Below are 21771 nucleotides of genomic sequence, written 5' to 3' on the forward strand. Positions count from 1 at the left end.
TATTAGGTTTGCATGTGTTTCTATGGTACATGTCCAGGACAGGACTGCATACCCCCCAACATTTTGAGATAAGAAAGAGAGACCCTTTAAGACATGCCCCTGCCACACCCCTAACCACGCCCCCACCACACCCCTCGTCAAACCACACTGGTCCTTCTTATCAGTTGTTTTGCTTTATATTAACAGTTGAAAATAAGAAATATATCAATTTAGATTATGGAAATAAAGTTTAGTCATGTAAACATTTTGCAGTAGAAAAATACATATATTTACATAGATCTGTACATCAGTCCTGAAAGAGGGACACATGGGGAAGAAAGGACAGAGGGATTTGGATCCCAAAGAGGAACTGTCCCTCCAAAAAAGGGACAGTTGGGACTGAAAATGTACAGATTTCTGTGTGAACCAAGCCAGTCTGCTAATGTCAACTGTTCCTTTTGTCTGCAGTTACTCAGAGAGAGAGCCTCAGAGTTCGCCTGTCACTAAAGACAGTGATGATGGGAATTTGGAGCTGATGTCAGAAGTGTCTGCATCCACGCCTGTACCACGATCTGACACATCAGAGTTCGGCTACCTTAATGTCACCTCCCCCACAGTTACCATCCCAGGATTGGAGGACTCGGGGGCACCAGAGCCAAGCTTCCAGGATGTGTGAAAACTACCTGTGATCTTCTACTAAAATGGACTGATAGGGAATGTTTTACTGAGGCATCTTGATAGATCCCTAAAGACCTCCTATGGAGATATCACAAGTGAACCAGCAAACATGCAGTGGAATTTTTAAATATTGTCTGCTACTGGATGGTTACATATTACAACCATCACCTGGGTCATATTAAATCATTGTGTATTTTGCTTGAAAATGTGTAAATTGGCAGTTGTGTGATTGCATTGTTGATCCCACATTTAAAACATTTCTTCAGATAAACCCAGGCTGTCTTTAAAGTGTAGCAGAGATCTTGTAAAGATTTGATACTTACCCGGGGCTTCCTCCAGCCCCGTAAACACGTCTGAATCCCATGCCGTCCTCCCGCAGTATGCCATTTAGCTGCGATCAGCCACGGTAACAGGCTCAGTCGGTGCAGTCTGGGTCTACTGCGCAAGCGCGGACCTCCCACTTATGCGCAGTAGACCCAGACTGACGCAACTGAGCCAGTTACCGCAGCTGAACGGCAGACCACGGGGGACTCAGTCGTGTTTATGGGATGGGAGGAAGCCCCGGGTAAGTATCAAATCTTTACATTACAAGATCTCTTGTTTACTTTTAAGCCTCATCCACACGCGTAGATGAGGCTCCGATGTTACTTATCAATCGAGCCGCTGATGCGGCTCGATTGACAAGATCCGTCACTTCGGATCTTGCTACCGCCGATTCCCTGCTCGTTCCCCGCGAGGGGACAATGGCAGGGAATCAAGCGGAAGATGCGCGGCACGGGGACGAGCGGGTATCGAATCCGGCGCGGCGAGCGGGGACGCGGGAGAGGCGATCCGGCGGCTAATCGAGCCGCTGGATCGGAGCCTCAACTACGCGTGTAGATGAGGCTTAAGCCTGGAACACACATCCAATTTCGAATGGCCAATTTTCCCACCTCCATGTAGTACAGGAGCTTACCTACATAATCTCTTCATAGTATTCTAGATCTATTGACCCTCATACTACACAAAAGTTGTAAAATTGTCCAATCAAAATTGGATGAGTGTAAGAACCCTAATTCAGATTCTTTTTAGCAACCCTCTCAAGTTTGCTGTATCACTTATCACATCCCCATTAGGGTAGCTCAGGGATCAGCTACAATGCCTTACTATATCAGGCCCTGAGAACAGCAAAACTGACCACTGTGTAGCTCTTTCTAGATTGATTAAGGTGCCTTCTCTCAAAGTGTTCAATTCATGCTGCTAAATGCACAGTGAGGCTAAGAAAACATAAATGGCTCCACTGTGTAAAAATATTACTAGTGCTGATGTTTTTATTTTTATTAGTTTATTAAAAAAAATAAGAATACTCTGGTATTTTTCTTGGTCTTCTTTAAAGTGGAACCAAACTCTTGCACAGCACACAATGAAAAGTCTTTATTCCACATATTGTTGCTGAAGAAATTCAGGTCTCTTTCTTTGTTTTTTTGTTTACCCTGATCAAAATGTCTAATTAGTTCTTATCAGCAGCTGTGGATGGACTGCAGGAGCACTGCCAGGGCGCTCTCCCCATAAGAACCCCATCCTTCGGACAATGTAGTGGAGCTGAGGCTGTACAGAAACGGAGTCAGCTGTACAGCGGACAACGTGTTCTGTTGCTATGCGAGGAGTGGACAGCCGATGGAGCAGCGCTGATATAAAGTCAGACGGTGGGCAGGGCCAACACCACCAACGGTATCAGCCCTTCGCTTGAGCAAATTGCTCCACCTGGCGGGTCGCTTGCCTGGCGGTCGGGGGCCACTGTACACATGCTGGATTATCGACTGAGGTGGTCGTTATCAGAAACAATTGATATTTGCCGGATTTTAATTATTTACCAGATTACCACCTTGCGCCGTTCAATATTAGATTACTTTCCAAATGGAACCTGATGTAATATTGATTCCACTGCTGTTCCTGCTTGCTTTTAGCTCAAACAGGTTTTCTTGATCATCATATCACTGCACAATCACCTATAGCCCATATATGTTTTCATTTATATCCACTGACTGCATGCTTTTTCTAGTTGTAGAACTCAAAACAATGCGGAAGCTATAATACCATACAAAAAAAACAAAACAAAACAAAAAAAGGTAAATGGGCAGTTTGTAAGAGGAAATACTCAATACCTTCCATAGCCTGTAAAGGTTCCTTTAAAACATCTCTGAATTCAAATGTAACTAGTCAAACATATTTCAAATGCTTACCTCCCTCAGATTTATCCCAGCATCCTCTCTTGACACTCCCTTGCCTCAATCATCCACTGTCCTCAATCATCCTCTGTCCAGCTCCTTTAAATATATCGCAATAACTGCAAAAAAATATGCAGGAGCAATCGTCTAGATTCTAGGAGATAAAAATAGACACCGAGGGCCATATGCAATTCACTTTTTCACCTGAGTTTTCTCCTAGGAGATAATTTTTCAATGTCTTTTTAAAATAGATTTTCAGGATTTTGTAATTGAAAAAATACTAAAAGGTAGGTGAAAAAGTACTACCAAAATTATTTTGAGTATTTTCTAGCTTGCTGGTAGCTTAAAATGCATTTTATTGACAAGTTTAAAAATATCACTTTGGAGAAAACTCAGGAGAAAAAGTTAATTGCATATGGCCCCGAGAGCCCAATATAGTGTAGTATGTACTGAAATAATTGGATAATTAAGAAGTGAGATACATATACTCACAAACATGGGTTACCGCTCAGGCAACCACTGCACAGGCAGGTGAGGAGATTAGACCTGTCCTCACTCAGGTACAAAAAGTCACTCTCTGTAGTTCAGGAAAGTTGGGTCCGATCACCACTCTACCAAGGGTGGACACAGTATGGAGACAAGGGAACAGAGGCACCAGCAGGAAAAAATATAATAAAACCTTTAAAAATGCTGGGGAGGTAGCGGTGGATTCACCTCCGGAAAGCAGACACGATACAACTGTCTGATAAATAGCAATACATTTATTATAAATACCCCAAAAGTGTGACGCGTTTCGCATGCTAAGCCTGGTTCCTCAGGCAATAGAAGGGGATCACAAACTGTGGACAGAGACAAAAACATAACATGCTATAGCGAGCTACGCAGTTGGTATTAAACAATTTTTATAAATAAGAATTCAAGAAAAAATGTTAGTACATTCGTACAGTTGGAAATTTGGGAAAAAATAAAACATAAACAGCTTTATGTGTATGATGATAGTATGGTATGGGACATGAGGTGTGATTATAAGAATATAAATACATAAAAAACTTAGAAAACATAAAGTGCAATATATAATATACCAGGATGGTTTTGTATCCCCTTGCGGCTATGGGGTGTATCATGTACTATATTTGGTACATATGAGAATATAAGATGTGTATATATATATATGTATATATATATATATATATATGTATTAATAGGGGAGTGGGAGAGTCGGGGGATGTGAAATTGGTATGTGGGGGTGAGAACATCTGAAGTGATATAACCCACTATAAGGGGGTAAATGGTAAATAATGAGGCATAAGAGCAAGTGAAGTAATAGCAGAATATAACATAAAAGGTGTAAAAAATAAAACAATATGGGTAACAAAAGTGCAAATGCAAGAGAGGTTCTTACCAGTAGCTCGTGAGATGCGGGTTTAGCGCCTTTGTAATGTCTAGAGGACGTTAAGTGCTTTAAATACTAGTATTGAGAGGAGATACCCCCAATAAGAGAATGACAACGCGGTGAGGAGAGGGTGGGGCCAGGTCGCGTGGGCGTGTGTGGCCTATCATGAGCGGCCACTTGTAAGTATTCAATGTGTGTGAGAGCATCGGCGCACGCACGCGCCGTATGGCTGGAAGTACGTGCGACGATGACGTCGCTTCCAAGTACGGTAATGTGCTGAACGCGACGTTTTTGTTGCACCCAATACGCATGCGCATATATTTCACCCAGTAAGGATGCAACATAATCATCACACCCACTTCTCAGCACATTACCGTACTTGGAAGCGACGTCATCGTCGCACGTACTTCCACTACAGAACTTCATGTCTGAAGAAGTGGGTGCGATGATTACGTTGCATCCTTACTGGGTGAAATATATGCGCATGCGTATTGGGTGCGACAAAAACGTCGCGTTCAGACATGAAGTTCTGGCGCAGGCGCGGTGGATCCGACGATTGCGACGCATCCATGCTGCATGGAATATTGAATGCGACGGTAGGAGCGCATCCAACAAACTAAAGTACTGGCGCAGGTGCGGTGGGTGCGAACATAGCGGCGCATCAAGTATAAAAATTCACATGGGTGCCATGGATGCAATGAGCTCGTGTGGGGGTGGGACTGGACGTGATGAGGTAAAATAATGAAGAGGATGATATTAATTAATATTGGCACATAGAAAACGAACATCAAAATCACAAACACATGAGTAGTATATTCAAAAAAGTAAATATAAATATGAGACCAGGATAGAGTACTAATAGGATTAGTGGATGTTTTCTAGTTGTTCATTTAAACCCCCCTGGAGTCAGGGTTTTTAAGATCTTTATCCAGTACATTTCTGTTTTTGTTTTTATTTCACAATATTTTTATTGGGATTTACAAAATAAACACATTTCTGTTTTTTTGAGGCGATCAACGGCATCCGGTAGGAAAGGGCATATTGAGTCGATGAGTGTTATACAAAATAGATCCGGGTTGCTATCATAGTGAGTGTGAAAGTGCCGTGATACACTGTGTAGTGGGAATTTATTAATAATATTTATTTTATGCCGTCCAATTCTACTGCGTGCTGTTTGAGTGGTCCGCCCCACATACTGGAGACGGCAAGGGCATGAAATGAGGTAGAAGACAAAGTCGAACTTAAATGTGAGATGTCCATTAATTGGGTACTATTGGTGACATTGGAAGAGAAGGATTGGTCGGGCTGGATGAAAGTACATGCTGTACAACAGGGTTTTCCACAGGTGTAGCAACCAGGTTCCCGAGATAATGAATTTGAATTGTTGGAGATGCGTGGTGTTTTTAGTTGGCTTGGGGCTAGTAATTTACGAAGATTTGGAGCTTTCCTATATGTGATAGCTGGTGTGCGGGGTAGTAGGGGACGAAGATGTGGGTCTTGCATTAAATGTCCCATCTGTTTTTAATGATGTTGCGTATGTCTGCGTGTTGAGCATTATAACGAGTAATGAATCTGGGAGAGCCTTCTGAAACAGTAGGGGTGCTGCTGGTCTTGGTGGTTGGGTGTGGTATAGTGGCTTGGTGTTTAGCATCCTTAATGAGTTTTTTGGGGTATTTTCAGGCTATATGAATTTTTGGTTAAGTATCTTACACTGGGTGTTGTATTGGTGTCGGTCTGTACAGTTTCTGAAGATTCTTTTGTATTGGCTGTATGGGGTGTTCATGATCCATGGATGATGGTGAAAGCTGTTAAAGTGTATATAGTTATTGGCATCAACTGGTTTAAAGTAAGTCATGGTCTTAATTTGGTGATTGTCAATGTAAAGTGTAAGATCTAAGAATTCTATGGAAGTTTAATTGTACTGATGTGTAAATTGAAGGCTGGCTGGGTTAGAATTTAAGTAGCTTACAACATTTGGAATGAGTGTGGTGTCGCCCTTCCAGATAAAAATGAGATCGTCAATATATCTCCTGTAAAATACGATATTGTTAAGGTAAGGGTTGTTACTGGACATTTTTAATTGCTCAAGGTATCCCATGGTGAGGTTTGCGTAAGAAGGAGCTCCCCATTGCTGTGCCGCTGATCTGATGATAGCTATTATTGTTAAATGTAAAGACGTTATTATTTAGGATGAATTCGGCACAGTGTATAAGGAATTTGTGTTGTGTGTTGGGCATAACGGAATCTAGGGCCAGAAAATGTTGCAAAGCTGTGAGTCCAAAGGAGTGGGGGATGTTGGTATATAGAAATGTGATATCACAAGAGAGCCAAGCGAAATCATGCTGCCAGTCGATGTGTTGTAGGAGTGAGATGAGATGCTGGGAGTCTTTTAGGAAGGAGTTTAGGCTTTGTACATGTGGTTGTAAGTGTTGGTCGAGAAATTTTGACAGGTTATTGGTGATTGAGTTGATTCCTGATGATGGGTCTTCCTGGTGATTTGTGTAAATTTTTATGGATTTTTGGTACATAATAGAATAACGGATTGCTGGGTGTAGGATTCATTATGAAGTTCCTTTCGTTTTTGCTGATGATGTTATCTAGGAGAGCATTATTAATTAAATCTTTTACAGTCTTATTGAGAGTGGGAGTGGGGTCAGTAGCTAAAGTGACATAATGTCGGGAATCTCCTAGAAACCTGGCTGCTTCCTCCAAATAATCTGATTTATTAAAAATAACTATCCCACCCCCCTTGTCTGCAGGCTTTATAATGAGGTTATGGTTATTTTAGAGAGTTTTGAGGGCTCGTGTTTCTGATGAGTTAAGGTTGGAGGTGTATGAGGGCGGATCGTCATGTAATGTTTGTAGGTCATTGAGGACCATAGAGAAGAATGTCTCAATAAAGTTGCCTTTTGAAGCTGTAGGATAGAAGCGTTGCGTCGCACTTTTGGGGTATTTATAATAAATGTATTGATATTTATCAGAAAGTTGTATCATGTCTGCTTTAGGGAGGTGAATCCACCGCTACCTCCCCAGCATTTTTAAAGGTTTTATTATATTTTATCCTGCTGGCGCCTCTGTTCCCCTGTCTACAGATTCTAGGAGATGCTTGGCTGATATCAATAATTATTTGGGGATATAAATTGGACACACATTTATTAAACAAATAATCCCATATGAGCTACCCCAAATACCCCCCAGCAATCACTGTCCCTCCGATACCGCTAAAAACAGGAATTCAATGTGCCACAGTTAGGGCCCTTTTAACATGAGCAGCTGAACTGCGTGCTCAGTTACCAAGCAGCAGCAAGCCGTTACCAAGCAGCAGCGAGCAGTTGTGAGAGTTTGACAGTCTTTTCACTGCCTATCATCTGTTCACGTGTTATTTGGAGTAGGCCATATGGGATTGCTTTTATAATAAAAGGTATGTCTTTTTATACGTAAATTGTAGTATTGACTGTGGAAAATAGGAAGGACTGGGCACGGACAGGCGAGGAAGCCTGGCTCTTCCTTTTCGTTAATATTCGACAGGTACCCCAGTCAAAATTTCTAAGCTCCATGCTATGCCATTGCATCTAATGTTGTGCGATTTTTCTGCAGAAAAACTTCAGACGATATGTTTGTGCATACCGATTAACGTATTTTCCACCGTTTAAGACGCACTTTTTCTCCCCAAAAATGGGGAGAAAAAGTCCCTGCATCTTATATGGCAAAGGCAGGGAATCCACGACTTCCAAACGCCCGCCAATACGAACCGCCAACCTGCCACCATCGGGGATTCCCTGCCTTGTCCCCTGCTGTGCCTGGCTTCCCCCCCTCCCCGAGGGCCTCTCCTCCCTCCCCCTTGTGTCTCTGCCCACACCCCAAGACTGGAGGCATGAGGAGACCGGAGGAGACATGGGGGAGGCAGGAACACACATGGGGAGACATGGGGGATACAAAGGAGGACACAGAAGGACACCATTTGGGGGAGGACATGTCCAAGACACTCCCAAATTATGGATGCAGCAGGTTCACCAGGAGCACCAGGCTCGATCACTTGCCCGTCGCCATAAGCCCCCTGCGCATGTGCAGTTCAGTCTTTTAAGAACCGCGCAGTTGCTGGAGGCTTACGGCGACGGGCGAGTGATCGAGTCAGGTGCACGGATGGGCCGCGAATAAGCAGTTGCTCAAGACTTCACTTGAAGTCGCCAAGTTACAGGGGCCACCAGTGGAACTACGGAGTGGACCCAGAGGATGCCGAGGGACCTTGTGGGATTCGGGGGGCAACAGGAAGTTCCAGGTAAGTGCAGATTTTAAATTTTAGGAGCTGTTAAGGGTCCCTTTAAAAACACAAATAGCAACGCAAATGCATACAAAACGCAATTTCAAAAGCTCAAAACACAGAAACTAACATGGCAGAAAACTCATGGGCCCATATGCAATTCACTTTATCTCCTGAGATTTCTCCTAGGTGATATTTTCACACCTTGTCATAAAATGCCTTTTATGCCACCAGCAAGCAAGAAAATACTCAAAATAAATTTGATAGTACATTTTCACCAACGTTTGGGTACTTCGATTTTAAAAAGCAGAAAATTTAGTTTAAAGAGAAGATGAAAATTATCTTCTAGGAGATAACATAGGTGAAAAAGTGAATTGCATATGGGCCATGGTTTTCTAAGTCTGCTCCTAGCCACTCTTTTTTAAAACAGAAGTTTGCCTTCTTAACCCATTATCAGCTTCAACTAAATTTTTAGTTTGAAAGCTGCTGGTGCATTGTAAGCCTCTGTATATCCTTGTCCATATCTTGTTTGGCTGCCTAGTGCTGCCAAACGAGCGGGTGGCAGGCAGCAGTTTTATTTACCTGTTCCGGATGGCTTCTTCTCTTCCTCCTCCGGCGGCTCTGAACTTCTGTCAGATCTTCTGGGTCCCAATCATGTAATATGACATGTGATCAGGATCCAGAAGACCGTGTCAGCGTTAAAGCACCACCCGGTGGTGGAAGAAGGATGGTGGAAGACATGGAAAAGACTCTTCTATCACCCCTCTTCCACCAGCGGGTGGTGCTGTAACAGGTGCAGATTATGTGATTGGAAGCGGGAAGACATGTCGGGATTACATCACCAATGCCTTGGAGTTATGCAGGAGAGCAGAGGCGCCAAAAGGATAACAGGAAGCTAAATGAGCTTAAAAACCAAATTCTTGGTAAATAGAGGAGGTAGTGGTGGACTTACCTCCTCCAAGTAGACACACAACGACTGTAGTAAAGACAATCAATATATTTTATTTATGAACTCCAAATATGCAATGCGTTTCGCAGGTTTGATCCCGCTTCATCAGGCAATAACAATGGAGCAATAGTATATGTGGTCAGTAGAAGAGCCAGGCACCTCCTTGGAGGAAGAAGAAGAAACCGATCCAGCTGTCTGGAAAGGTATGTATGAAAGCTCCGTGCAGCCACTCTACCCAGCCATCACATACCCTGCTGAGCTTGCCAGGCTGGGGTAAGCACACTACCCCATCGGCAGAAAAAATTCGGCCCTGCAAGAGTTAAAACAAAAGGTGTTTGAGATTATTCAGGTTGGAATGAGTATCACAACGCATCACTGCTGAATATGCAAATCATCCCTTTGTTGATTTTTCTTTCTAGATTTTTCTCTCTTTTTTTTTTTTAATCTTTTCTGTCCAAGTAATCCAGCTCCCAAGTCTCATCATGGCACATGAAGAATTTGAAGTAAACTATGAGGCGATAAACTTCTCCTATAGCCAATAAAAACATACTATTTGTGATTACACCTTGCAGCCTGCATACTCTGCCCTTGTGCTGTTTGCAGTGTGTAATGTTCTTCTGTGATTGCTCTCTATAGGACAGAAAGGAAATATTCAGCCATTCACAAACTGCTTGAAGTCTCACATATGACCTCTAATGACCCCAGTGGAATGACTTAGCAGCTACTTCCTGTCAGCCGAAATAGCTCAGTTGGGAGAGCGTTAGACTGAAGATCTAAAGGTCCCTGGTTCGATCCCGGGTTTCGGCAATCTGTTTTCTCTTTCATTACTATTTACATTGTTCTGTATTCCACAGACGATGTGCGTTCTAAAAGCAATACAATACATCTTCTGAAAACATTTCAGTCTAGTTGTGCAAATCAGTTTTGTTTTGGAGTAACAGGGTTAAAAATAAAAGACAAAAAAAAAAACTCCTAATCTTTATTACACTGCAAATATTTATTTTTTATTTCCTGTACCTATTTGTTGTTGTTTTTATGTTGTTTTTATCAGAAAGCCTAAAAGCAGGGATTGTGCAATACAGTATATGAGTGATCTGTATTATCATTTATTTTATTTGCATTTTGTATGTTCACTGTGTAAATATTTTCATTTATTGTAATATGTAGTTTCTTGCTGTCCTGACAGAAATTCATAGCACAACATTCTCCCCCTAGTGGCTATCTTTATATCATGCAACATATTCATCAAAAAGCTAAATAAATAAAAATAGTGCGTATTGTTTACACAGAAAGTATAGTATTTTGTGTGTGTGATTAATTACATAGTTTAATTGCATTATATAAGTCCATAAATGTATGTTTTATATCTATATATTTTTTTTTGTAATTCCATCTTAAGGAATTTTTTTATTTTTTTTTGGTAGGGAAACAAGAGAAAAATAGTGAGGAAATGAACACGTGGGAATCAGACACAACTCAGATTGCAATTAATCAATTATTTGAGTGTGTACAATGGGGAATTAAATCATAAAGATAATGGCAGTGATGGGATTCGAACCCACGCCTCCAGAGAGACTGGAGCCTAAATCCAGCGCCTTAGACCGCTCGGCCACACTACCACATAGAAATTACTACATGGAAGTGCAAACCAGTTCACATGCAAACACTACACAGAATGCAAGAGAGAAACAGAGTGCAAGCACAAACACATTAACAAAAAATTGTCACAGGATTGAATAAAAAAAGCTTCAGAAAACATATAAAGCAAATTCTTAAAAGAAAGAAAAAACTTATTTTGTAGTGGGAACACACCTTCTGTTTGCTAAACCTTCTGTTTATCTGTGCAAAGGTTGCCCTTACAAGACTACTTCCTCCTTTATCTCAGAAAATCATATACTTTATGAGTTTGGTAAAAATGTAGCTTTTGCAATATAAAAAAAAATAAAAATAACTGTTGCAGCAATTCATACCCTACCTAATAAAAGCTAAGTGTCGCTGCGTCCAGCGGTTTGCAGCGTCCCTGGTAATTTGTTGCTACTGCGCATGTGCGCAGTAACGTAGAGCTGGAGGGACCAGGGAGGGAGGTTGGTGGGCGGGCAGTTGGGTGCACGCAGTGGGTGCGCGCGTATTCTGATTGACTGGCGGTGGGCGTTAAAAAAAGACCTAGAGCCCGCTTTTAAACGGGCTTGGGTCTACTAGTATTGTTAGATTTCTTCTAAAGTCAAACATATTTTTTATTTCAAAGTGCAGTCTGCATGTGCAGTCAGTATGTGGTGCAGTGTGTAAATATACTTGTGTTCTCTATGTGAGGCCTCTTTTCCATGGACAGTTGATAAGCAGTGAAATGCCTCTCAAACTCTCACAACTGCTTGCTGCTGCCTGATAACTGCTTGCTGCTGCCAGATAACTGCTTGCTGCTGCCAGATAACTGCTTGCTGCTGCCAGATAACTGCTTGCTGCTGCCAGATAACTGCTTGCTGCTGCCAGATAACTGCTCGCTGCTGCCCGGTATCTGCTTGCTGAGCACACAGTTCAACTGTCTGTGAAAAAGAGGCCTAATAATGGCAACATGGTAAGTATACCTCAGGGGGTACTTGGGTTTTACATAGTTAATTAAGCAACACAAATGTGGAATTTTGTTAAATGAGTAATCATGTGTATGACCTAATAAGTAATTTAGCTCATTTGAAGCTTGTCATAGGCTATTACAATTTGGGGAATTAAAAGATGATAAATCGTAAATATGTAAATACATCTAAATTTTAAGTACTTTTAGGCCTCTTTTCCTCGGACTGTTGGTAAGCAGTGAAATGCCTCTCAAACTCTCACAACTACTTGCTGCTGCCTGATAACTGCTTACTGCTGCTGCCTGGTTACTGCTTGCTGAACACACTGTTCAACTGTCCATGGAAAGCTTTTCCACAGACTGTTGAGCTGTGTGCTCAGCAAGCAGTTGCCAGGCTGCAGTGAGTAGTTGCCAGGCTGCAGTAAGCAGTTACCAGGCAGCAGTGAGCAGTTACCAGGCAGCAGTGAGCAGTTGCCAGGCTGCAGTAAGCAGTTACCAGGCAGCAGTGAGCAGTTACCAGGCAGCAGTGAGCAGTTACCAGGCAGCAGTGAGCAGTTACCAGGCAGCAGTGAGCACTTACCAGGCAGCAGTGAGCACTTACCAGGCAGCAGTGAGCACTTACCAGGCAGCAGCGAGCACTTATCAGGCAGCAGCGAGCACTTACCAGGCAGCAGCGAGCACTTACCAGGCAGCAGCGAGCACTTACCAGGCAGCATCGAGCAGTTGTGAGAGTTTGAGAAGCATTTTACTGCATATCAACTGTCCGTGAAAAAGAGGCCTTATTTAATTAAAAATATATAGCAATATTTTGAACTTATTTTTACATAAATATTGAATACACCTGACAAATATATACACCTCAAGTGGTATTTGAGATGAAGCAATTCACAATTAGGAAATGCTCCCAAAATGCTGCATGTCCTGTAATTGCGATTTCCTTATCGAATATGTCCTATCCATTTACATTGGCAGAGCGTTTAGGGAAATCGCTAGTGATTGAAAGCGCTCCCTAAATGCTCAAAAAAGCACTCTAGTGGGTTCCAAGCCTAAGGAGTACTTGGCAAGCATCCTCTTTCGTAAGGCCTCTTTTCCACGAACTGTTGATAAGCAGTGAAATAAAAAGCGCTCTAGTGGGTTCCAAGCCTAAGGAGTACTTGGCAAGCATCCTCTTTCGTAAGGCCTCTTTTCCACGAACTGTTGATAAGCAGTGAAATACATCGCAAACTCTCACAACAGCCTGGTAACTGCTCACTGCTGTCTGGTTACATTGCCGAGCACACAGCTCAACAGTCCCTGGAAAAGAGGCCTAAAGAGGCACATGCTGTTATACTGTTCCATTCAGAAACCATGACCTCGAGTGACTCCATGAGATGACAGAGGAAGCACCTCTTATCAGCCGAAATAGCTCAGTTGGGAGAGCGTTAGACTGAAGATCTAAAGGTCCCTGGTTCGATCCCGGGTTTCGGCAATGTGTTTTCTCTTTCATTTACATTTGTTCGCCATACTACTTTGGCTGTGAACGGAATGAAAGCGATACAATTCCTGTTGTTCTAAAAGTCAAATACATCTAGCGATTTGGCTGTACGACCGACTATTCGATTTGATAATTTTATAGAATAGAGTGTGTTCCAGATTTCTCAATCGATGAAAAGTGGCTGATTTTATGTCAAATCAACCAGCTTAGTCGATCAAGCAGTATGCAAGACATTGGTCAATCGCACAGGAATTGGCTACCGTTCACATGTCATTCGATTGACTTTGAATCGATTTTTGCATTCTAAGCATGGAGACACAACATTGGTCAGATCAAATGAGAATTGCATAGGATATTGTTTGTAGTGTGTGGGTCACTAGTTGATCGATTTTCAATCAACCATACTGAAGTTGATTCCTTAATAAAGTCGATTGCTTGGTTGATTACTTTATAGTCTAGTTGAAAAAGGGCTGGTGTACAGCAAAAACCGCTAGCGGATCCGCAAACAATTTTCTAAACATGCCTAGCGCTTTTTGGAGCGTTTTTGTGTAGCAGATTTGATATGTTGTTACAGTAAAGTTGTAACTGAACAGCTTCTGTAACATAAACGCCTGGAAAACCACTCTGATCTACCGTTTTTCAGAGCGATTTTCCACTTTCCTATACTTTACATTGAGGCAGAAACGCCTCAGAAATCTAAAAAATGCTGCAGGACCCACGTTTGCATTTGGGGGAAAAACGAGCCTCTCTGGTGTGCACCAGTCCATTGACTAACATTAGCCAAGCGGTTTTTCCCCGAAAGCGTTTTAAAAAACACTCAGAACCGCTCTTGGTGTGCACCAGCCCAAAATCAGTTTTGTTTTGTGGAAGCAGGCTAAAAAAAAATAATCAAAACATGAATATAAAAAAGGTCCCTTCAGGCTATTATTTCACTGCAAATATTTATTTTCATTTCAAGCACCAATTGCTATTTGTATTGGAGTACTCCTCATTTCTTAAGTCAGGTTTATTTTAAACAGCCCTTCATACCTTTTTGTCATGTAGATAATAGCTAACCTACCTCCAGCAGCGTAGCTATGGGCCCCAGAGTGAGTTTTTGGAGTACCTAAAAGCAAGGATAGTGCAATACCAGTATACAATTATACTGTATTGTATGTTCACTCATATCAATTTAATTTACAGTATCTTATCTTAATGTTGTAATTACTGATGCGACTTTTACCACATTTTCATCAGCTCATATTCTTTCTGACTGTATTTTAAAGAAAATAAGAACATTCTCCCCCTATTGGCTATCTTTATATCATGCAGCATATTTACCAAAAGACAAAAAAATAGAAATTGTGCATGTATTGTACATATGACCTCCCATGGCCCCCAAGAAGTTGACCACAGAAACTTCTCACCAGCCGAAATAGCTCAGTTGGGAGAGCGTTAGACTGAAGATCTAAAGGTCCCTGGTTCGATCCCGGGTTTCGGCATAGTTGTTTTTGGATTAAAAGCCTGTCTCAACCCCAGTAAAAATATGAACAGAATCGCCTCTATTCACTAAGCATTACCACATTCAATAATGCAGAAAACAGCTGATTTACCGATCATCTAGCCAAATGCCAATTCACTAAATCTATTATTGCACTGAAAAAAAAAAAAACAACTAGTGAGGTAAAATTATCAATTAAAAAAAAAAAAAAAAAAAAAAAAGATAACGCACAATCTCCATGCCGTAACATTGACAGATGTAGCAGAAAGCCACAAGCCCTGCTTCTCACCCCATTTGATCCAAAACTCTGGAGGGTTGGACTTCAGAATGACAGAGCAGGAATCATTTAAAAAGGCGTTTCTGTATCCCTTTAGATTTGCATATCTTTATATGGGTATACAGAAGCGCTCTAGTGGCTGCAGAACAACTAAAGAGATGCTGGGGATGCACTGTACAGAAAAAACCCTCATGCACACCACTTGTGGAAAGACTTGCAGCTTCCTGCCTGACCTGCTCCATGGCTGGTGAGACTAAGGCCTCTTTTCCATGAACTGTTGAGTTGTGTGCTCAGCAAGCAGTTGCCAGGCAGCAGTGAGCAGTTACCAGGCAGCGACAAGCAGTTACCAGGCAGCAGTGAGCAGTTGTGAGAGTTTGAGAGGCATTTCACTGCCTAGAAACAGTTTGTGGAAAAGAGGCCTTACTGAGCAGGGCTTAGTGAATTGAAGCATGCTTTTTCCGTATATTACCGAACTTCTACCACATGCAATAAATCTTAGTGAATTTGGAAAATAATTGTAAACATTTTACCAACCTAAATTATTTTACCAGACTGCCTGTGAGAAAACGGGGAAAAGCCGCCACGTGTGCTCAAAACAAGGCGGCTAATTCCGCGTCCAACGCGGCGGTTTGCAAGCGTGGGCCTACATCTGATAGTTTAGCCAAACGCGGAGAAACCGCCGCATGCTCTGATAGCGGTGCGGCTATTTCCGCGTCCAGCGCGGCGGGTGGTTCACAACACATGTCTGGTGTGGCTGGGACTGATAGTCCACACAGGTTCAGAAGGACGCGCGCTGAGAGGCAGAACTTTTATGACAGCCAGAAGGGAGTCAGCTGACCAAGCCGGTCAGCTGACGTTGCAACCAGTTCCCATTGGTCCAGCACTTAGGGGAGGCGCTGGATAGCGATGTACTATATATACTGGGTGCTGGTCATTCACTGGTTGTCTGCCGTTGCGATCACTACGTGGAAGCACTCAGACCTTTTGTCAGAATCTGTGTTGTTAATCTGTTATACTCTAGACTAGTTCCAGGGTGTTGATGATCACGGACCTCACACCTAAGCCTAGGGACTTGCATTACCATTCTGTTATACTTCAGACTAGTTCCAGGGTGTTGATGATCAAGGACCTCACACCCAAGTCTAGGAATCTGTATTACCATTCTGTATTACCATTCTGTTATACTTCAGACTAGTTCCAGGGTGTTGACGATCAAGGACCTCACACCCAAGACTAGGGATTTGTGTTACCATTCTGTTATATACTTCTAGACTAGTTCCAGGGTGTTGATGATCACGGAGCTCACACCCAAGACTAGGCATTGTTATTATCTGTTATGACTTTCTGCTTTCCTGACCACTCTTCTGATCACTGATTCGGTACCTCGCTATATCTGATACTCTGTTGCCAAACCCTGCGTGCCTTAGGATTACCGAATCAGTCTCCTGTCTTTGTACTTTGTCTGTCCGTGTGTTGCCGACCTGGCTTGCCCGACCTCGAAAACTATCTTCTCAGTTAAGAGATAGTTCACTGATCAGTCAGTGACATCCTGCCTTGGTGTCACTCACGCTCTGGTCCTTCCTACCCCTAGCCTGGCTCCTCCCTGCGGGAGAGTCCCAGGTTACTGGAAGGTACTTGTTCTCCAGGACAGTATTGCCTACTGCCCTGATACCTGTTCCCCAGGTATTCTCCTCAAAGTATTACTGTTGCACCAAACACTCATATTACTCAGGTATCCAGAGGTTAGTGATATATCTGATTATCGGTGATACTGCAGATCATCAATAATCGGGTATATATCTGCATTTTTGGTGATACTGCAGATCACCAATAATCAGATTCTCTCTGTGTTACACCTATCGTTACACTGCCCTTCGTGAATTTAGGCCAATGTCTAGTGCTGACTAAGGGCTGTCAATGAGTTTGTAATAAATCTGGCTCGCATGGAAGTTAAAAGCAACATAAATGCCACTTGGAATTGGGCCAATAATAGACTTTCTTGATGGCAAACTCCTAATTTTTAAAATTCAAGTCTATTTTAAAAAGCCCTTGGTTCTAACTTTTGTCATGTTACCTCAAGCAGCGTAGCTAAGGAGCGATGGGCCCCAGTGTGAGTTTTACATTGGGATCATGCGTAACTATCTACCCCGCATCCACCCATATAATTGAATTAGCACTGGATTATCTAGGCCACAGGCCTTGGAGAAGATGCCTAGGAGAAGTGCCCTGGGGTTGGGTGAAGGGGTTGAGCCAGAGGCATATTTTACAGGCAGGCAGGCTTTATAGAGGTGTCAGGGTGGTGTAATTGTCTAGGTCACAGGCAAGCATTATATTTAATGGAGGGGTCATTGCCTTGGCTGTAGGCCGTTGTGCTGTCCGATTGAATTTCTTATCATCTTGGGGTGTGCGTCACCACGCACATGCCACAAATAATGTTTGTGATCTCTAAAATCATCGACGAACAACTGTTTCAGAGACCTGCACGATAGGGACATTTATTTTATCACACTGTGCTGCTCTTCACTCTAGGCATGTGCATTGAAGATGCACCCGATTCATTAAATTTGAGGATAAAAAATAACCTTTCAACCATGCCTTCTATAGACACCAAATTAGGAGTACATTTGAAATCGGCACCGGTAGACTTGGGCGCAGAATATAGCTGGTATATGGCTGATCCTGCTTCTGCACAAGTCCGGGCTGTTTTAATTACAATTCCACCTCCAGGCCGCCATGGATAGTGGGAGAATGAAATAATTCGGCTTCCAGTGATTGCTGGAGGCCGAATTATTGTGTTTTTTAAGCAACTTCGGCTCCGTCTTCTGACGGAGCCGACGTTACTCACTGAGCGCTGCAATAGGAATGATTCCTATTGTAGTCTATGGAGGCGCCGGCTGCGCCCAAATCTAGCAGCACTGAAAAGCACTGCTCCGCAAATTAGGGGTAGGGAGAAGATATATGAACTTCTCTAGGGAACCAGCAGGGCCATGAGTCTCCAATATGGCACAGAAGCAGCTCCGGGGTCCCCTTTCTACCCTCCAATTTCAGGGTCTGTAGGAGACATGGTTGCAGAAATACTGGGGCTAAAATGTAATGTATTGGGGACCATCTTTCCATTGTTGCTGAAGCCTCCACTCCCCCCCAAAATAGCACAGGCTGCAGCTTCAGGGGTCTAGTAAAGTAGGGTATTAAACACATTCTCAGATGATTTGAAGACCCCAGGACCCTTAGGAATTCCTGGGATCCCTCCACATAGAGAAATCCCACTGCTCTAGCCACAGCATGTTAAGGGATCCTTGGTACAAATTTGGCAGCCCTCCCCCCCCCCCCCCCCCCCCGCCGCATCATTCTCTAATATTTGCAGTTTACACACTACTCAGCATTCTAAATGATTTCACAGAGCAGGATTTTGAACTTTTCTCTGCAGAAAAAACAAAATACAGTGACAGACAGTTGAGATCATCAGCTTCAGAAGGCAGAGCTATCTGCAAAGTCTGAGGGCTCGTTTCCACTTGCGCGGAAACCGGGCCGAATCTGCAGAGTTTCCCCGCGCAATTGCGCGGGGAAACTGTGCCATAGGGATGGATAGCGCCGCTGGCCGAATTGCTTGCGCTAGTGATTCGGCCGGCTTTTCCATCCAAAGTTGTGCAGGAAGCTGCGAATCCCATAGCCGTGCATGGCACGCCTGATGGGATTCGTCTGCGTACCCGCCGACTCGGAACTGCTGTCGCACGTCTCGCTGACGCATGCGACAAAAGTGGAAATGTGCCCTGAGAGTTCAGTGAAGCTTTTTTGCATAGATAACAACTGGAGTTTCTTAAAGAGACTAAATTCTCCTGCTAAATTCTCGCTATCCCATGGCAGAACGAAGTTTTTTTTACCCCCCCCCCACACACAAATCCTAGGGCTAAAATCCACAACTTTCCTGGTTGTGGATTTTGCTGCCCGGGGAGGCAGAGCTTTGGGCTGTAGCTCTGCCTCCACGCACGTCAATCTGCCTGCGGATCTCCGCCTCTCCCCGCCCCTGTTAGTGAAAGAAGACTGAGAGGGGCGGGGAGAGGCAGCGATCAGCACCGATTGACACACATGGAGGCAGAGCTACAGCCCAAAGCTCTGCCTCTATGCGGAAGGAGCCCCGCAATGTGCCCCAGGAGATTTGGGGGGTAAAAAACCCTCATTCTGCCGCGGGATAGCGGCGTTTTAGCAGGGGCAAACATGCTTAACCACTTAACGACCGCCTAACGCCGATAGGCGTCTGCAGGTCGTAAGTGGTATTACATGGAGGCCTTTCCATGTCAGTTCACGGAGAGTGTCCCCGTGAATAGCCTGCGAGCCTCCGATCGCGGCTCGCAGGCGAAATGTAAACACGCGGGGAACAAATCCCTGCTGTTTACATCATACGGCGCTGCTGCGCAGCAGCGCCGGAAAGGAGATCGGCGATCCCCGGCCTCTGATTGGCCGGGGATTGCCGGCATCTGATAGGCTGAAGCCTATCCTAGGCGGCGCAGGACGAATCTCCAGCGCCGCCTATAGCGAGAGGGAGGGAAGGGCAGAGAGGGCGGAAATCGCTGTGGAGGGGGGCTTTGAGAAGCCACTCCCGCAACACGCAGATAGCCGGCGGCGATCAGACTCCCCCAGCAGGACATCCCCCTAGTGGGGAAAAAAAGGGGGGGGGGGGGGGGAGTCTGGTCGCCCTGGCTGCAAAGTGATCTGTGCTGTGGGTTGGAGAGCCCACACAGCACATATCACAGCAAAATCCCCTGATCCTTAAGTGGTTAACCGAAATAAAAGGTAAAAAGACGTTTTTAAGTGGTTTCAGAGTCTCTTTAATAAACTCGCAATTGCTAGCAAGATATTGTAGGCAGAACAATTGCAATTTGGCCAAATTGGAATCGCACCAGTGGGCTCCCCTCCTTTCACTTTCATTGGCAATAGTGATTTTTGGAATCGGCAGCGATTCCCAGAAAGCATAAATCGCTCTTAGTGGGCTCTAGGCCTAAGATAACATTTTCCCTAGTGCGCATGGCTCGAATATAGCTGCCCATCAGCTATTTTAGAGATCACAATGAGCATGTGTGTGATGACGTGCAGCATGATGAACGCCACTAATTATTTAAATCAAACTGTAATACCCAGGGGAAAAAAATGTGATACTTACCAAAGTAGAGGGAAATGTCTGGATGCTCCAGAGGCTTCCCACATCCTCGAGCCCACTGCTGCTGGCAGCCGCACTCCCCTGCAAGCACTGTATGAGCTCAGCCATTACTGCACATAAATACATACATAAAGAATAGACACGTGAAACACCTGCACAATAGCTTGTATGGCCAGACCATGGAGGGGAGCGCGGTCACTAGAACATATCTGACAAGCTCTTCTGATGTGTTTAGGGACACTGCAAAGGAACGGTGGAGTTCTAGATGGCTTAGGAAGCCTCCGGACTATACAGGGAGGGAGGGGGTGAGAGACATGGGAAGGACCCCTTAGATTTACAGGGGAAGCTCTCTATATTTATTAATAGGAGGTATCAAAGCCTGACAAGCGCATGGGAGGTGCAAGTAGAAGTTTGCTAATGTTGCTACTTAGAGCAGAGATAAGGTGACCAACATTTCAGCATACCCGACTGAATAGCATACAAATGCTACTGAGCATGTGCAAAGTCATGCAGGTCATAAATTAACCCCATAATACCCATCAGCAGCTTTAACTTTGCAACCCGAGTTAGCAGCCTAGGTCCTGGTGTGCAATGTCCACTATCCAAGTGGACATAGAGTTAGGGCCCGTTTCCACTAGGCGCGGTGCGGCTACATAGCCGCATCGCACCCCGGGTGTCCTGAAACACATGCATGGCAATGGAACAGTTTCCGCTGCGTGCATGTTGTCCAGAGCGATCCGAGAATCTGCAGCATGCTGCAGATTTTCGCACGGCCACGTCCGCCCGCAGCCGCGTCCCATCTCCTCCAAAACACTTCCGCATCGGGAGGATGCGGCAGGCGGCGGAAGTGATGCGATGCGGCTAGGTAGCCGAATTCGCCTCATAGTAGTGGAAACGGGCCCTTAGAATAAAAAGTTGTCCGAGCAAAGCGAAGACCGAGCCTGCAGCCCAGCGAGCGGGCAAGGGGACACTGATTCTATTAAAAAGGAAAATATCACTTTAAAGTTTAAATGTATGCTGTTTTGACAAAGTATGCTGAAATGTTGGAGCACCGTTGCCAGCACAGCACCAATGAATAGCTAATGATCCTGGATCTCCATTCACAAACTCTTTATTCCCTATTGCTACCTCGTAACCTATTCATCCGAGACGTCTCAGAATGTCACTATAGTATGAAATCATATCCTTACCTAACAACATCACAGGCGCGTCGACTACCTATACAAATCCAGGGAAAAAAATATGAAATACAGTAGTAGCCAATTCGACCACTCGGCGTCGCTGTTTTGCACACCTTGCTATTCGGGCTACACTTCCAGTGACGTATGCGCTTCACTTTTGGGGGAGCGGTG

General features: G+C 44.0%; 1 protein-coding gene, 1 long non-coding RNA gene and 4 other non-coding genes across 11 annotated transcripts in view; 4 read left to right on the forward strand and 2 right to left on the reverse strand.

Moving 5' to 3' along the window:
* CCDC30 (coiled-coil domain containing 30) overlaps nucleotides 1-2002 on the forward strand; it is a 113931-nt gene extending 111929 nt beyond the window's left edge. For 5 of the 6 annotated variants that reach the window (XM_068240551.1, XM_068240549.1, XM_068240548.1 and 2 more), the window contains one exon: nucleotides 448-2002. In XM_068240551.1, coding sequence (XP_068096652.1) covers nucleotides 448-655 — 208 coding nt within the window. In that variant the 3' untranslated portion in view covers nucleotides 656-2002. The remainder of the gene's footprint in view (nucleotides 1-447) is intronic. The other variant, XR_011022114.1, reaches the window with a different exon arrangement.
* Nucleotides 2003-9500: 7498 nt separating this feature from the next.
* LOC137522682 (uncharacterized) lies at nucleotides 9501-21696 on the reverse strand. Its single transcript, XR_011022402.1, has 3 exons — nucleotides 21610-21696; nucleotides 14568-14612; nucleotides 9501-9777 (listed from the first exon to the last, which is right to left on the reverse strand). It is a non-coding gene; the product is annotated as an uncharacterized lncRNA (long non-coding RNA).
* Nucleotides 10202-10274, forward strand: TRNAF-GAA (transfer RNA phenylalanine (anticodon GAA)). Its single transcript has one exon. It is a non-coding gene; the product is annotated as a tRNA-Phe (tRNA).
* TRNAL-UAG (transfer RNA leucine (anticodon UAG)) lies at nucleotides 11005-11086 on the reverse strand. Its single transcript has one exon. It is a non-coding gene; the product is annotated as a tRNA-Leu (tRNA).
* TRNAF-GAA (transfer RNA phenylalanine (anticodon GAA)) lies at nucleotides 13429-13501 on the forward strand. Its single transcript has one exon. It is a non-coding gene; the product is annotated as a tRNA-Phe (tRNA).
* Nucleotides 14916-14988, forward strand: TRNAF-GAA (transfer RNA phenylalanine (anticodon GAA)). Its single transcript has one exon. It is a non-coding gene; the product is annotated as a tRNA-Phe (tRNA).
* Nucleotides 21697-21771: the final 75 nt, after the last annotated feature.

This window comes from Hyperolius riggenbachi, chromosome 6 (assembly GCF_040937935.1).
Source record: "Hyperolius riggenbachi isolate aHypRig1 chromosome 6, aHypRig1.pri, whole genome shotgun sequence".
Classification (NCBI taxonomy): domain Eukaryota; kingdom Metazoa; phylum Chordata; class Amphibia; order Anura; family Hyperoliidae; genus Hyperolius; species Hyperolius riggenbachi.